Consider the following 17,825-nt stretch of genomic DNA (forward strand, 5'->3'; position numbering starts at 1 on the left):
TGAAGAAGCGTGGTGTTCCCCAGATAAGAAACTAGTGATTTCTAAGCTGTTACTAATGGCGTACCCTTTCCCGCCAACGGATAGGTTACGCTGGGAGACATCCCCTAGGGTGGACAAGGCGCTCACACGCTTATCAAAAAAGATGGCACTGCCATCTCAGGATACGGCCGCCTTAAAGGAGCCTGCAGATAGAAAGCAGGAGGCTATCCTGAAGTCTGTGTATACACACTCAGGTACTATACTGAGACCTGCTATTGCTTCAGCATGGATGTGTAGTGCTGCAGCAGCATGGTCTGATTCCCTGTCAGATAACATTGATTCCCTTGACAGGGATACTATTTTGCTAACCATAGAGCATATTAAAGAAGTAGTCTTATATATGAGGGATGCACAGAGGGACATTTGCCGGCTGGCATCTAGAATTAATGCAATGTCCATTTCTGCCAGGAGAGTATTATGGACTCGGCAGTGGACAGGTGATGCTGATTCTAAAAGGCACATGGAAGTTTTGCCTTATAAGGGTGAGGAATTGTTTGGGGACGGTCTCTCGGACCTCGTGTCCACAGCAACAGCTGGGAAGTCGACTTTTTTAACTCAGGTTCCCTCACAGCCTAAGAAAGCACCGTATTATCAAGTACAGTCCTTTCGGCCCCAGAAAGGCAAGCGGGTCAGAGGCGCGTCCTTTCTGCCCAGAGGCAGGGGTAGAGGGAAAAAGCTGCACCAGACAGCCAGTTCCCAGGAACAAAAATCCTCCCCTGCTTCCACTAAGTCCACCGCATGACGCTGGGGCTCCACAGGTGGAGCCAGGTGCGGTGGGGGCCCATCTCCGGAACTTCAGCGACCAGTGGGTTTGCTCACAGGTGGATCTCTGGGTTCTACAAGTGGTATCTCAGGGATACAAGCTGGAGTTCGAGACGTCTCCCCCTCGCCGTTACCTCAAATTAGCCTTGCCAGCTACTCCCAAGGAAAGGGAGGTAGTACTGGCGGCAATTCACAAGCTGTACCTCCAGCAGGTGATAATCAAAGTTCCCCTCCATCAACAAGGACGGGGTTACTATTCCACAATGTTTGTGGTACCGAAACCAGACGGTTCGGTGAGATCCATTCTAAATTTGAAATCCTTGAACACTTATATAAGGAAGTTCAAGTTCAAAATAGAATCGCTCAGGGCGGTTATTGCAAGCCTGGAAGAGGGGGATTACATGGTATCACTGGACATCAAGGATGTTTACCTACATGTCCCCATTTACCCACCTCACCAGGAGTACCTCCGATTTGTGGTACAGGACTGCCGTTACCAATTCCAGATGTTGCCGTTTGGTCTGTCCACGGCACCGAGGGTATTTACCAAGGTAATGGCCGAAATGATGATACTCCTTCGAAAGAAAGAAGGGAGTTATAATGATCCCGTACTTGGACGATCTCCTTATAAAGGCGAGGTCCATGGAGCAGTTGTTGGTCGGAGTAGCACTCTCAGGAAGTGCTACAACAGCACGGCTGGATTCTGAATATCCCAAAGTCGCAGCTGGTTCCTACGACACGTCTGCTGTTCTTGGGTATGATTCTGGACACAGAACAGAAGAAGGTGTTTCTCCCGGAGGAGAAGGCCAAGGAGTTATCATCTCTGGTCAGAGACCTCCTGAAACCAAAACAGGTGTCGGTGCATCACTGCACGCGAGTCCTGGGAAAGATGGTAGCTTCTTACGAAGCAATTCCCTTCGGCAGGTTCCAATGCAAGGATCTTTCAGTGGGATCTGTTAGACAAGTGGTCCGGATCGCATCTTCAGATGCATCGGTTGATCACCCTGTCCCCGAGGGCCAGGGTGTCTCTGCTGTGATGGCTGCAGAGTGCTCATCTTCTCGAGGGCCGCAGATTCGGCATTCAGGACTGGGTCCTGGTGACCACGGATGCAAGCCTCCGAGGTTGGGGGGCAGTCACTCAGGGAAGAAACTTCCAAGGACAATGGTCGAGTCAGGAGACTTCCCTACACATAAATATTCTGGAACTAAGGGCCATTTACAATGCCCTAAGTCAAGCAAAACCCCTGCTTCAAAACCAGCCGGTGCTGATTCAGTCAGACAACATCACGGCGGTCGCCCATGTAAACAGACAGTGCGGGATGGCAATGGCAGGATGGCAATGGCAGAAGCAGGATGGCAATGGCAGAAGCCACAAGGATTCTCCGATGGGCGGAGAATCACGTGATAGCACTGTCAGCAGTGTTCATTCTGGGAGTGGACAACTGGGAAGCAGACTTCCTCAGCAGGCACGACCTCCACCCGGGAGAGTGGGGACTTCATCCAGAAGTCTTCCAGCTGATTGTAAATCGCTGGGAAAGGCCACAGGTGGACATGATGGCGTCCCGCCTCAACAAAAAGCTAAAAAGATATTGCGCCAGGTCAAGGGACCCTCAGGCGTTAGCTGTGGACGCTCTAGTGACATCGTGGGTGTACCAGTCGGTTTATGTGTTCCCTCCTCTTCCTCTCATACCAAAAGGTACTGAGGATAATAAGAGAGGAGTAAGAACTATACTCATTGTTCCGGATTGGCCAAGAAGAACTTGGTACCCGGAACTACAAGAAATTATCTCAGAGGACCCTTGGCCTCTGCCGCTCCGACAGGACCTGCTACAGCAGGGGCCCTGTCTGTTCCAAGACTTACCGCGGCTGCGTTTGACGGCATGGCGGTTGAACGCCAGATCCTGATGGAAAAGGGCATTCCGGTTGAAGTCATTCCTACGCTGATAAAAGCTAGGAAGGATGTGACAGCAAAACATTATCACCGCATATGGCGAAAATATGTTGCTTAGTGTGAGGCTATGAAGGCCCCGACAGAGGAATTTCAGCTGGGTCGATTTCTGCACTTCCTACAGTCAGGAGTGACTATGGGCCTAAAATTGGGATCCATAAAAGTCCAGATTTCGGCCCTGTCTATTTTCTTTCAAAAAGAACTGGCTTCACTGCCTGAAGTTCAGACGTTTGTTAAAGGAGTGCTGCATAGTTCAGACGTTTTGTGCCTCCAGTGGCACCTTGGGATCTCAACGTAGTGTTGGATTTCCTAAAATCACATTGGTTTGAGCCACTTCAGACCGTGGAAAGTGGTCATGCTTTTGGCCTTGGCTTCGGCTAGGCGTGTGTCAGAATTGGCGGCTTTGTCATGTAAAAGCCCTTATCTGATCTTCCATATGGACAGGGCAGAATTGAGGACTCGTCCCCAATTTCTCCCTAAGGTGGTATCAGCGTTTCATTTGAACCAACCTATAATGGTGTCTGCGGCTACTCGGGACTTGGAGGATTCCAAGTTGCTGGACGTAGTCCGGGCCCTGAAAATCTATGTTTCCAGGACGGCTAGAGTCAGAAAAACTGACTCGCTGTTTATCCTGCATGCACCCAACAAGCTGGGTGCTCCTGCTTCTAAGCAGACTATTGCTCGCTGGATCTGTAGCACGATTCAACTTGCGCATTCTGCGGTTGGACTGCCGCATCCTAAATCAGTAAAAGCCCATTCCACGAGGAAGGTGGGCTCTTCTTGGGCGGCTGCCCGAGGGGTCTCTGCTTTACAACTTTGCCGAGCTGCTACCTGGTCGGGATCAAACACGTTTGCAAAATTCTACAAGTTTGATACCCTGGCTGAGGAGGACCTTGAGTTTGCTCATTCGGTGCAGCAGAGTCATCCGCACTCTCCCGAACGTTTAGGAGCTTTGGTATGATCCCCATGGTCCTTACGGAGTACCCAGCATCCACTAGGACGTCAGAGAAAATAAGAATTTACTCACCGGTAATTCTATTGCTCGTAGTCCGTAGTGGATGCTGGGAGCCTGTCCCAAGTGCGGACTTCTGCAATACTTGTATATAGTTATTGCTTAACTATAGGGTTATTGTTCTGAGCCATCTGTTGAATGAGGCTCAGCTGTTGTTCATACTGTTAACTGGGTATAGTTATCACAAGTTGTACGGTGTGATTGGTGTGGCTGGTATGAGTCTTACCCTGGATTCCAAATCCTTTCCTAGTAATGTCAGCTCTTCCGGGCACAGTTTCCCTAACTGAGGTCTGGAGGAGGGGCATAGAGGGAGGAGCCAGTGCACACCAGATATAGTACCTAATCTTTCTTTAAAGAGTGCCCAGTCTCCTGCGGAGCCCGTCTATTCCCCATGGTCCTTACGGAGTACCCAGCATCCACTACGGACTACGAGAAATAGAATTACCGGTGAGTAAATTCTTATTATTCCATCCACGGGTGCCAGGCCGGCAAAATTAGATATCAGTACATCCACAACAAGAGGCTCCAGCAGGGACTATGATACAGACAAGACCAGCACTCCATTTAAATCATTTTAATATCATCCAAGACATATTGTGCAAAAATCGTGCAAAACCAGCATAATAGGACATAGGTGGTCATTCCGAGTTGATCGTAGCTGTGCTAAATTTAGCACAGCTACGATCATCTTCCCTGACATGCGGGGGGACGCCCAGCACAGAGCCAGTCCGCACCGCATGTCAGTCAGGCACCCCCCGCACAAATACAAAAGCAGCGCATAGCGGCAATGCTTCTGTATTTGTGGAGTAACTCCCGGCCAGCGCTGAAGCGGCTGCGTGAGACATCACGCAGCCGCAGCGGCCCGCCCCCCCCAACGGACGGGCCATGCCTGCATTGGCCGGACCACGCCCCCCTAAATGGCGGCTTAGCGCCGCCGTCCAGCCCCCTCCCACCCAGCGACCGCCTCTGTCTCAGAGGCGATCGCTAGGCAATGACGGCTGCCATGCGCAGTTCCGACCCGATCGCTGCGACAAACTGCAGCGAGTGATCGGGTCGGAATGACCCCCATAGCACATTGTTTTTCAAGGCATATCAAATACTCTCACGTGTCCAATATATGGATTCCACTGGGGATGTATATCTGATCCAGCAACAACTCCCATGGAGCATATGTATGTATTGTGGAGTATCCATAATAAATACATATGCTCATCTCTTAGCACCATGTTCTCTCATCCTTGGGCAAAATAATAATTATTTTCTTCATCGTCTCCCCAAGTGGTGAGCTAATGGGATATGGTTGGTAGCCGCCTCATTCTATTTCAATTGATCTTCAACGCAGACATTGAACCTAATGTAATGGTCCCTCCTGTGAGGTGGTATGAGCCTGACATGTTTACTTGGGTCTGAGGCCTTCAATCCTCTCTGAAAAGAGGCACGCAATGACATCCAATTCGCTCTATGATGGGAATGGAAAATACTAAAATGTATCCTGATCAGGTCTCTAAATTCACATTTCCACATTTTTATATTTAAAAGGTACCCCGTTGTAGTAAAGAAGGAGAGCAAAATAAAAATGATACACAAAATATAAAATAACTGCTCTCTTTGGAGTCTATGAGAATTCTCCATAATTTGGGAGTGTCCTGGATGAGTGGGCAGTGTTGGACTGGGTCATGAAGGGCCCACTGGGGAAATGCATGGTAGGGGCCCATGCTTAAGGGTGTGGCCAGGCTCCAGTGGGGGTGTGGCCAACCACCATAGAGGTTTAGCTAACCATTACAGTGCATGGTCCCTTGATAAATATATATAGTAAACACTGCTAGTGCGTGCATGATAATTTACCAGGTTAATAACAGCAATGCACTTTGGAAAATACATCATAGTCCTCTGCAGTATAATGTAACATATGTATAATATAGAATTAGTGCACAGTCTGGAACCTGATGCCTAGAGGAGGAGGTGGGCCACACCGGGGGTTTCCACTGTGCCCCTGTGGGGCAGTTCAGCACTGCAAGTGGGCAAGTATAAATATATTTTACTGCACAGATAGCTGAGAAAGGACAGATATTGTCTTAGAATCGGGTCTGGGACTCCAGGTCGACAACAAAAAGGTCGACACACCTTAGGTCGACACCGTTTGGTCGACACACCTTAGGTCGACGTGGACAAAAGGTCGACATGTACAAAAGGTCGACAGGAACAAGGTCGACATGGAAAAAGGTGGACATGAGTTATTAATGTTTTTTGGTGTAGTTTTCTTCGTAGAGTGACCGGGAACCCCAATTAGTGCACCGCTTCGCTCGCCATGCTTCGGGCAGGGTGCCTTCGCTCCGCTACCGCTTCGCTCGGCACAGATTACCGTTCAAATCGTAGTCCACGTGGATCGTTAAGTATTGAAAGGTTCCAAAAAAGAAAACAATTGTGAAAAACTCATGTCGACCTTTTTCCATGTCGACCTTGTTCCTGTCGACCTTTTGCCCATGTCGACCATTTATCCATGTCGATCTAAGGTGTGTCGACCAATTGGCGTCGACCTAAGGTGTGTCGACCTTTTTGTTGTCGACCTGGAGTCCGGATACCCTTAGAATCTATGAGTGGTAGCATTGGAAGGGTTAAACTTTGCTTACTTGCAAGACAGGAATGAGCAATCTCAGAAATAGCTCAGAAATAAGTGATGCAACTATATTTTATAACAGCTGTAAAACCTTGAACTTTTCAAGGTGAAAAAGGAATAAAACAGAAAGGAATTTGCAAATCTCTTAGTTGCAGAGATATTTGTCTGCTGATAGATTGTGTGCTTCTGAATTGAGGATTATTTTTTTTTAATTGGATTACGTTTTTCATATCATTAATTAAATCCAGAATAACAAACAAATATCAAGCAAATTAAATGGATCAAGTTAGCATCTCTGAATTAAAGCAAGGTAATAAATTTGGTATTACCTGCACAGCCCAGAGGTAGTCCAGGCGTAATTTCAAATCCACCTGTCTAGAGTGAAGTGCTAAAGCACAGGAAAACAGCAAGATGGCTAGAATGGGTTCATAACCTCGCATATAAAATGAGCCCCGCCTTTAAAAAATATAGAAGAAACAAAATTACAGCAAACATAAATAATAAAAGTATTGAAACATTATAACTGTAAAAGTGGAAAACATTCATACTATATTATATTATGCAGTAGCAGAACTGGGGGGCAATCAGTTAAAATTCCCTATGTGACGCGCACTCCTTGTCCTTTGGACTGCCGCAACCTCCCTCTACTCATGTGGCCAAGCTCTCAGCTGGCGTTTCCTTGGAGGTGGAACTGGCTGAGAGCTTGACCAGTAGGAGGAGTGGGAGATCGTGGCCACCCAGAGAACATTGTGAGTGTGCTACCAGGGGCTATAGCTCTGATGCGTTCCACCACTGATAATGTGTACCTTACTTGTTAATAGAATATATAAGAAGTTTTGGTCATCCTTATTCAAGTCAAATATAAAACACAAACTGAACATCATGTTTTGTTGGACTCAAACAACAAGTGCTGTGTATGAAGGTTGAGATGGGAAGATTATAGATGATGAAGTAGATATGAATGAATATATATATATATATATATATATATATATATATATATATATATATATATATATACCTTTATTTTGGGACACCAATGCAATAGACAAACTCTGTGGCCGATTATAACTAAGCTAAATGTAGGCTAAAATTTAGCCAGCCACAGGACCTGTGCACATTATAGGTGTCCCAGAGTAAAGAATAGAGGTAAATAAATCGGGATATTACTCACCGATTTATAATCCGGCGCTATAATTTATAAATATCAATATACCAATGTATAATAGTGATTAATAGCAGCTGAGATTAAAACAAAACAGCTTGCTAAACTGCATCTGATTTAGCGTATAGATAGGAAGGATTACTCTGCTCTTTAAATCACGTTGGGTGAGATTCAAATGATATATCACGCCCAATTTCTCCGTTATCGTGCATATTGCACCCATAGTAATCAGGTTTAGCTGTGTAAAGGGTTGGGTACCTCGCTACTCCGGGGGTAGGGAACTGAAATAATGATACAACGTCCCTGAGGGCAGAAACAGAACGGGTGTGGAAAGGTGTGAAAAGAATTGAATCTCACCCTTTAAATGTTATCTTATAAATTATCACTGTGCAGTTCACCATCGAGAGTAATTAACTCAGTGAGACTTGAATATAGATAAACAATTTATCAAAAAAACTATATAACATACAAAAAACATAAGATTTAATAATAAAGAGTAAAGAGAAATTATGGCAAGCCTGTGTGTGTGTGTGTGTGTGTGTGTGTGTGTGTGTGTGTGTGTGTATGTGTGTGTGTGTGTGTGTGTGTGTGTATGTGTGTGTGTATACAGATATGTCCTCCCTCGCTCGGTAAATAGCTCAGGAGGCACTGTACCAGAGCCAGATTTACACACACTGTGGGCCAGTGGCGGAACTAGCGAGCGGTGGGCCCAGGTGCGACAAAATGCTTTGGGCCCCCCATCCAAGTCCACCCCCTCACCCCTGGAGAGGATCTAGTGAGGGGGACCTGCTCAGGGCCAGAGAAATGGATACCTAGCAACAGTGCCGTAACTAGACATTTTAGCACTGTGTGCAAGAAATGGCATCGGAGCCCCACCCTGCATGCAAAAAAGGGGCAGTGCGCAGCGTAGGCGCGCGCAAAAATACATAGTGGCGTGGCTTCGTGGGGAAGGGGTGAGGCCACAAAATAATACCAATTCATAAAACGATGCACAGTAGTCTCCATTATTCAAATTACGCCGCACAGTGGCACCACTACACCAAGTAGAGACCCTTTTACACCTTACGGCGGACAGATTCCTCTTTTTACACATTACGACAGTGTCCCCTTTTTACACATTACGGCAGACAGCGTGCCCTTTTTACACATAGCGGCAGACAGCATGCACTTTTTACACATAACGGCAGACAGCGTCCCCTTTTTACACATAACGGCAGACAGCGTGCCCTTGTTACACATAGCGGCAGACAGTGTACACTTTTTACACATAACGGCAGACAGCGTGCCCTTGTTAAACATAGCGGCAGACAGCGTACACTTTTTACACATAACGGCAGACAGCGTGCCCTTTTTACATATAACGGCAGATAGCGTCCCCTTTTTACACATTACGGCAGACAGTGTGCCCTTGTTACACATTACGGCAGACAGCATCCCCCTTTTTACACATTACGGCAGGCAGATTCCCCCTTTTTACACATGGCGGCAGACAGCGTCCCCTTTTTACACATAACGGCAGACAGCGTGCCCTTGTTACACATAGCGGCAGACAGCGTACACTTTTTACACATAACGGCAGACAGCGTGCCCTTGTTAAACATAGCGGCAGACAGCGTACACTTTTTACACATAACGGCAGACAGCGTGCCCTTTTTTACACATAACGGCAGACAGCATCCCCTTTTTACACATTACGGCAGACAGTGTGCCCTTGTTACACATCACGGCAGACAGATTCCCCCTTTTTACACATCACGTCAGGCAGATTCCCCCTTTTTACACATTAGGTCAGGCAGATTCCCCCTTTTTACACATTAGGTCAGGCAGATTCCCCCTTTTTACACATCACGTCAGGCAGATTCCCCCTTTTTACACATTGTGGAAGGCAGATTCCCCCTTTTTACACATTGCAGCAAGCAGATTCCTCCTTTTTACACATTGCAGCAGGCAGTCCCCCTTTTTGTACATGGAAGGAAAGAAAGAAAGAAAGAAAGAAAGAAAGAAAGAAAGAAAGAAAGAAAGAAAGAAAGAAAGAAAGAAAGAAAGAAAGAAAGAAAGAAGAATTATACTTACCCTCTCCGCTGGCTCAGGCTCCTCGGTGCAGCTTCTGGTCACGATTCCCGGGCAGGAGAGAAGGAGTAGGAGGGAGGTGGAAGAGGGAGCCGCAGCAGCGCTGTGTTATTGGTGGAGGCGCTGCTGCTGCTGCCCCTCTGCTTCACTATAGGCTGTTCTCGGAAGACAGCCTATAGTGAAGCAGAGGGACAGCAGCAGCAGTGCCTCAACCAGTAGTAAAGCGCTGCTGCGGCTCCCTCCTCCACCTCCCTCCTCCTCCTTCCCCCGTACCGCTGCTCCTCTCCTTTCTGTCCGGGCGGCTGTGTGCTGCGGGCAGCGGTTGCCCGCAGCACACAGCGGCATGTAATGAGTCAGTTTGACTCATTACATGCTTTGGGCCCCTGGACAGTGGCGGGCCCCAGTGCAATGCACTGGTTGCACTGGCGGTAGTTCCGCCTCTGCTGTGGGCATTATACACAGGTGCAGCAGTATTTGCTGGAAATTTGGAAGTTTTGATCAGAGATGTGCAGAAAAGTTAGGCAAGTGAGGACTTTTTACTCCAGAGTTTTGACTAAAAATGTTTAGATTAATGCAAAGAAGATTTTTCTATTATATCATTTGTATTTTTCATATACTTTATATAGTCAAATCTCTGGCATATACGTTAGACTCTGCCTCACATTCCTCACCTCACCACACTGCATGGAACAGCATGGATCAATATGAAATACCGACGGTATGCTGGCAGCAGGGTGAGCACAGGGAGATGCCTTACGGGCTCACTGCACTCAGCATGCTGCGGGCTCGATGGCTTGCTGTGCTCACCACAGGTTCTATTCCCACTCGATGAGTGTTGTGGAAACCCACGACTGGAGACAGGATTTTGGCTGGCGGCATTGTCCGCATTCGGAAATCTGGCGTCGGTAACCTGACCGCCGGACTCCCGACTGCCGGCAATTTAACTGCATCCCAAACAGCCCTTCTAGGTGTGCCTAGTCAAAACATGCTGAGCATCTTTTTGTTTGCCTTTTTCCCTGAAAATACATCTTATTAGCATCGATCTGCAAATAAGACATACAGATGGAGCTGCACTCATCTAGTGAAGCTCCATTGCAAACGTGCACTCCCGGCGCGAATAGGCAATCCGGCGCCTAGCCCCGCTATGGGAGTGCACAGAGACACTCCCGTTGTAGGAGCGACTCTGTGCATGGCGCTGGCTGACTCTCAATGAAAACAAATGTCTGGTTGTTACTGTGTTTATACTAGGATTTGGCAACCTTTTACAGAATTTGGGTAATGTACTCACCGTATGCCTCTCGAAAGAAATACAAATATAGGGAAGATTCACAAAAAAATTCCTTGATCTGTGCACACATACAACATAACACTTGAAATAAAAGGCTGAAAATAAGCTTTCAATAATAAAATAAAATAAAGAGTTTTACTTTAAGGGACACATACTGTATAGTGGAATACACATATCATTAATCACATTTCAATTTAGGATTCCATGTAATAACCTCAGGGACAGAAGAGTTGAAGAGTGATAAAGTGGCGAGAGATAAGTACCAGCCAATCAGCTCCCAACTGCTATACTGCAGGCTCTGTTTAGAAAATGACAGTAAGGAGCTGATTGGTTTGTACCTTATCTCTCTCCACTTTATCTCTCCCCAAGGATAAGTAAGTCGGCCCCTAAGTATATTATGTCCAGTTAGAAATGTTAAATAGTTCTTACCCTGTGGCTTTTCTGTATCCACTGAGTTCCAAAACTACTATGTATAAAACAGTAACAAAAAGAAGTAAAATCATTTTTGGCAATGAAGAAATGCGTAAAAAAATTGCCATCGTTAAGGTGCCCACCACACAGGACAAGAAAGCATAGTGAGCTGTGTCACAGGGGCTTTCGTCCATGGTTTTATTTTTTTCTCCATGTGGAGAGATAATTATAATGGAGCTGCTGGAATTTGAACTCCATGACCAAGGCATGCAGCCAACCTGAAAATACAGACAAGTGTTACACACCAGTATTCACAAGGATGAGGTGACTTGGGTCATATAAAAAGCATGCATAGTTATTTATACCATATCATACACAAACTGACTACAAAATTACTACCACATCGGACACAGTCATAATTATCAATGAGACATCTTTTGCACATTGTGGACACATATAGTATATCCCATGTACTGTAAAATGACATACTCATTTTGAGTTTAAAATTAGTTACACTTGATATACAGTAAGACCAATTATGTTTTTCCACTGATTTCCTAAGTTATTTGTTACAAGTATCAGGGTTTTATGTACAACTGTTTATGAATTATTAGCATATTAATTCACTACGCCTAGGAACACACACAAATGATGGAACTGCTAGCTGGCCGATGAGACGACCGACCCAATGATTTGGTAAGTGTTCTGCACAAATGTATTGTGCATACACACTTCCTAATGGCCCGCCCAACAAGCCTGTCCACAATAACCGGTAGTGATGTCATTGTTGGAGTTTCCTGCAGCCGGCATATGGGTCAGTAGGTGGGTCACCCAAACATACAGGCAGATGTACCAATATATCTGCTAGATATATCGGCATCTGGTGTGCTACACAGCCAACATGATATTGTACAGTATGTCTGTGAACAACGCTATTCACAGATGTATCGGCCATCAAACAAGCCGGTGGTTCAGTTGACACATTGGCTAATAAAAATAATATGTTAACAAGTAAGTGACAACACTGAGGTTGGAGGCACTGGTTTCTAGAGAAGTATTAGGTTGCAATCTCAATGCAATCTCAAGAGTGTGTGTGCAAAGGGTTCAGCATGGTGAAAACTACACACATAGGTTGCACAAACTTGTATCAACCATTCAGACATCTAATTAATCAATGAAAGACACTGTATAGCTGTAGTTATGGGCTGTACAATATGCAGTATCTAGACTATGTTGTTACAAAACATTTTCATTTTTTCAATAGAAGTGATGTAACTTTCTACACATATGGGGGTTGGATGTAATAGCCTGAGACTTGCAGGCATTGGTGAGTTTCTTTCCGCTGAGGCTGCTCAAAGTGGCAATCATTTAAAAGGCAAAACCAACATGGTGCATGGTGTCTGGGAATGCTAACAAATTTGCTTAGTTGTTTTATAATCAATATTTGCTAAATTATATGTATAAACAGAGGATAAGATTTACTTATTATAAAGATACCAGATTGTGGGATACATATTATTTGCATCATATAAAGCTAAACAGATATATAACTGTATATACACAGTACATTCATACACATCTATCTTGCCATACTGTACAGACAATGTTCTATGTTATACATTTAACAACTGATCTTTACTCACCACGCATCCTTGTGCCACGGAGTATATTAATATTACTATGAAAATACATAAAACGGTTCGTATTTGTATTGTTAGGCACCCTGGAAAGCACTGAAAGACAAAAAAAAATAAGTTGGCTCATAACAGAATGTTTTTCACTTCTGTGGTGTCAGTGTATTGGCTATTTTGGTCTTTACACCAACTTATGTCATTAAAATGGCAAGCACATAATTGGAGATCCTTTTCAGGGTGTCTGTGGTGAAAATGTGGGGTTGGGCCTTTGAAAACAAAGTTCTAGCACATCTGGATCTGCCTGTCTCTCATACAGTAATAAAGGGGCTATGGTTCTAATGGGCTCTTATTATTGCATATAGGTACTGTAAAGTTCTGATTCCTTTTTACTTCAGAGGGCATACTGTATGTTATAGAGTCTGAGTTTGCTGGAGGTGTGGAATGTCGGACGATCTCAGAAGTTTTTATGAAGCACCAATCATTTGCAAGGCAAAACCGTGCCTTGCAAATGATTGCCGCTTTAAAAAAACGCCCAAGGTTGGCCTGGCAAAATTGGACCATATTACTTATGCCTCATGTGTTTAAAACAGATAACCTTTCATTGTACTGCTTTAGCATTTGTAAGAATGATGCATGCCTGACAGGGAACTTTCAGTGATATAGGGAAGAGATTAATGTTACACTCAAAGCCAGAGTTGCCCAGTGTCCATTTGCTTCAGGGGGGCTTAGTTGGCCACTGTCAACTTTGTTTAAAAGGTATTATGGGGTCTATTTACTAAGCCTTTGGGTGGAGATAAAGTGGACATGGATAAAGTGGTATCCGGACTATAGATCTACACTAAAAAGGTCTACAGTCAATAGGTCTACCACTAATGGTAGAAATGCATTAGGTCGGCAGTGTCAAAAGGTCAACATGTAAAAGGTAGACAGTATAACAGGTCGACATGGTTAAAAGGACAACAGGGTCAAAAGGTCGACATGATTCTATGTTGACATTTTTACCCTGTCGACTTTTTAATCCTTTCGACCTAATGCATGTCTACCATTACTGGTAGACCTATTGACTGTAGACCTTTTTAGTGTCAATATAATAATCCACACCTGATAAAGTAACAGCCAATCAGCTCATGACTGCCATGTTACATGCTGGGTTTGAAAAATTAGTTATGAGCTGATTGGCTAGTACTTTATCTCCGTCCACTTTATCTCCATCCAAGGCTTAGTAAATAGACCCCTAGTTTCTTAGACCAACCACTAAGCTGAGTGAAGCCAGGTCAGTTTGGATCAAAATGGTAAGTAGCCATTCTCTCCCAGTAAGATCATCCAAAATAAATTCTTTCCAAGACTTGCACCCATAGAACCATATGTGTGCCAATTTCAAATCCTAAGAGTTTTTGTATTTGATTGCTCACAATAACATTTCCACTGGGTGAAGGTGATTAGAGGAAGGTGATTTTGCCAAACACAGGGAGACACATGAGCTTCATAGCTGCCAAGTTAGTAGCAGACCTATCGTGGGTGGCATGGTCACAAAGTGAATTAGAGCACCAAAGTCACCAGGAAAGCACTTGTGTGTTTCTGTCTGTACTCTGAAGTCAGTTTAAGTACTGTACAGTATTTTTTTTAGTCAGATGGTGCACAGCTCTCTGAATAATCATGGTTGCTATTTACAATGACTATCTGAGTGTACGGTAGGTTCCTAATTACGTTCCAATTCTGTATTCCATCATATGGATCTGTCTTGGTCAGCATAAAGTGAAAGGACAGAGGGGATTCCAGGAACAGTACTGTCAAAGCCTGGGTATAATCATTGCAGCTAGGCACAACCAGGTGGACAAAATATAGTGATTTGCCAGCCTGATACTGGGAAAACATGGAGGCATGTAGAGAGTACATGAATCATGCATATGTAGGACTCACATAAATGTCTTAACCTCATCTCAGGATTAGGTATTTTTATGAACATTGAAAAAATATATTTACCTGCACTCGTGTGACATGTAGATACATAATACAAGCCACTAGGAAGCATATGCAGAGCACCAGGAGGACAAGGACAATAGTGCTTCTGAAGAAGACAAAATAACATATATAATATCTATAGAATTAAAAAGAAAAGCTGAAAAATACATATTTTCAAATGTGTTCATATTCTAGTTTAACGCCAAAACAAAGTTAGGAGTCAAAAAAGTTTATTTTAAGTAAATCTGTTATCATTACTTAGAGATAATCTGACACTTGTGAAAAGTTTAAGTAGTTTGTTGAAAAAAAAATTCCAAGCTCCACATCTATTTATTCTAAATAAATTCTGTGGTTCTGGAATATAGCAATTTCATAACTCAGCCAGTGACCAGTTGCCTGCTCCGGAGTATCCCATACTCTGCCTTTGCAGTCCCAGTTTTAAGGATAACCATGCTTGAGCCCAGGTGACTTAATTAGTACAGAAGCAAAGAGATTACATTTTAAATTAAAATTGTACAATAAACACAAAAACTTCCACATCTGTTGTTTATCCCTTTGAAAATAAAGAGCTATATTCTTTCTTGCAGTAGTCCATATATAAATGACAGGCAGGATGAATAAATAGGCATAGCTTGAAGTAAAATAGCCATTAATGATGCTAATTATTTAAGTATTAGCAGCTGGAGGGCAATATGCAAATAGCCAATCAGAATCATCTAGCTAATACTGTACTGCTGAAGGTCATCATCTTTATTGTGCATCGTTGCACCATCCCTACAGTACCTTCAAGCGATGTGTGTACATGTCTATTTAGGTCTTATTTAAGTGAACGCACCCTTACTGCACATAACTTACACTTAAGTCCACAACTATACAGTAGCACACACTAAACCTCTGTGGTAAAGTAATGATAATAATAATAATAATAATAATAATAATAATAATAATACATTTAAAAAAGAAATAATACAATGATCTACTCTCATCCTAATAATTTTGCTACTTCCTAAAGCAGTTAGAATTTTCATTAATGGCAAATAACAATAGCATTTACATTATTTTGCATCACAACATACTTTGTTCAAGGGCAAATGTGCACCCTTTAGCTTATAATAATAAGTAAGGCCCAATAAATTCCTCTTAGCAGATTGCACATAGCGGCAAACAATTAGTGCTATTGTAAGCAGTACAGGTATACTAAACTGCTCATTAATGCTCAATTGCACGGTACTTCCCCTTGCATTAGTAAATTGAATAATAATTTAAAGCAGGGGTTATCGACTCCAGTCCTGATGTACCACCAACATGACATGTTTAGTGGATATCTTTAACAAGTGAGTTAATCAATTCTGCTGGGTCAGTAATTATTCCACATACTACCACAGATAGAATTCCAGAAAACATGACCTGTTGGAAAAACTTGAGAGTTGAGGTTGAGAACCACTGGTTTAAAGATATCTGAATAAATCAAATATGAATAAGAAAAAGGTGTATGCATTCCCAGCTGCGATTCTGTACGCAGACCATGTGCAAACATCTAATCTCCCAGTAGCAGGCTGAGACACGCCTCAGTTTTTGCCACCACTCGCTATTACATCCCACAAATGTCCCCTGCCTGTCAATCACTTCTGCAACCACATACACAATGCGACTGTGACACATGCAAAGTTAGCCAATATTTGCTCAACACCAGAAATATCAGTATTGTCTACAACTCTGAATCAGGCCCCTTGTATGTAAGGTGATAAAAAGGCAAGCATAATAATTGCAGGTATTCATAAACAAACTGATACTACTTGTACCATTAAACATTAATCATTAAATGAACTACTTCTACACTGTTTGTTTATTAAAGCATAGTAAAACAACAGAACTCTGTTAATAAAATGATAACAAATGACTTAAAAGACCCCTGAATGGGAGAATACTTTGCTGGTTATGTTGGAGCACTGAAAGAATTTACTGTTCCTTTTGATACATATCCTCATGACTACCTGCAATCACTCTAGATCCAGGGTCGGACTGGCCCACAGGGGAACAGGGGGAACCACCGGTGGGCCCCACTGCCTGTGGGCCCACCTCCTCCTCTAGGGATTAGGTTCCAGGCTGTATCCTAGTGTACTTTAATTATACATTTCACATATGTTACCTTATATAGCACAGGACTATGGGCCCAGCCCATGCACTCTCTTACGGTTAGGTGGCCTCTGTTGTGGTTGGCCACACCTCCACTATTGCCTGGCCACATCCATAAGCATGGGCCCCTACTACTGAATTTCCCCGGTGGGCCCTTCCTGACCCAGTCCGACGCTGTCTAGATCCCTTTCTATTACCAGACAGTATTCAAAATGGTATAGTGCTCCTTAACTTTTACAGATTGGTTATACTTAGTGTGATTTGTTTGTATGCAGCAATAACACAATGGCACCAATTCTGGACAAAGAAAAGATTCTGATTTTTGAGATAAGCATTCTTAAAAAAAACATTATGGGGAGAATGTAATAGGGTGTGAGAATAAGAAAGTGAGAGATTTCTAATGTTTTTTTTTTAAAGTGGCAATAATTTACATGGCAAAATCAACCTGGTTTTTCCATGTAAATGATTGCCACTTTAAAAAAACAGGAGAAATCTCCAAAAATCTCTCACTTTCTGATTCTCACACCCTATTACATTTCCCCCTACATGTTTATATGGTTTATATTACATCTCTTTTGTCTGCGGTATATAGTTTGCTACCATTGGCAATATAGACGCTTATGTTTACTGTGTGACATCAATATAGAATAGTTTACACTATATTGAGCTTTTTACATGTCTTTATGAAGTTATCTTCTTGTCAGTTATACATATTAATTAGTTAATGAGTAATAGTGAGAGTATATGAAGTACTGACTAATTCTCAAGAAAAACACTTTAT

At 43.5% G+C, this 17,825-nt stretch overlaps 1 protein-coding gene across 1 annotated transcript in view; it reads right to left on the bottom strand.

Moving 5' to 3' along the window:
• The window catches only part of ADCY1 (adenylate cyclase 1), an 879,311-nt gene that overhangs the window by 88,897 nt on the left and 772,589 nt on the right, over nucleotides 1–17,825 (bottom strand). Inside the window, exons 11-14 of the mRNA XM_063922700.1 lie at nucleotides 14,930–15,014; nucleotides 12,956–13,045; nucleotides 11,331–11,590; nucleotides 6,708–6,834 (exon numbers count right to left, since the gene is read on the bottom strand). Of these exons, the coding sequence (XP_063778770.1) occupies nucleotides 6,708–6,834; nucleotides 11,331–11,590; nucleotides 12,956–13,045; nucleotides 14,930–15,014 (562 nt within the window). The remainder of the gene's footprint in view (nucleotides 1–6,707; nucleotides 6,835–11,330; nucleotides 11,591–12,955; nucleotides 13,046–14,929; nucleotides 15,015–17,825) is intronic.

Source organism: Pseudophryne corroboree, chromosome 5 (genome assembly GCF_028390025.1).
Source record: "Pseudophryne corroboree isolate aPseCor3 chromosome 5, aPseCor3.hap2, whole genome shotgun sequence".
Lineage (NCBI taxonomy): Eukaryota > Metazoa > Chordata > Amphibia > Anura > Myobatrachidae > Pseudophryne > Pseudophryne corroboree.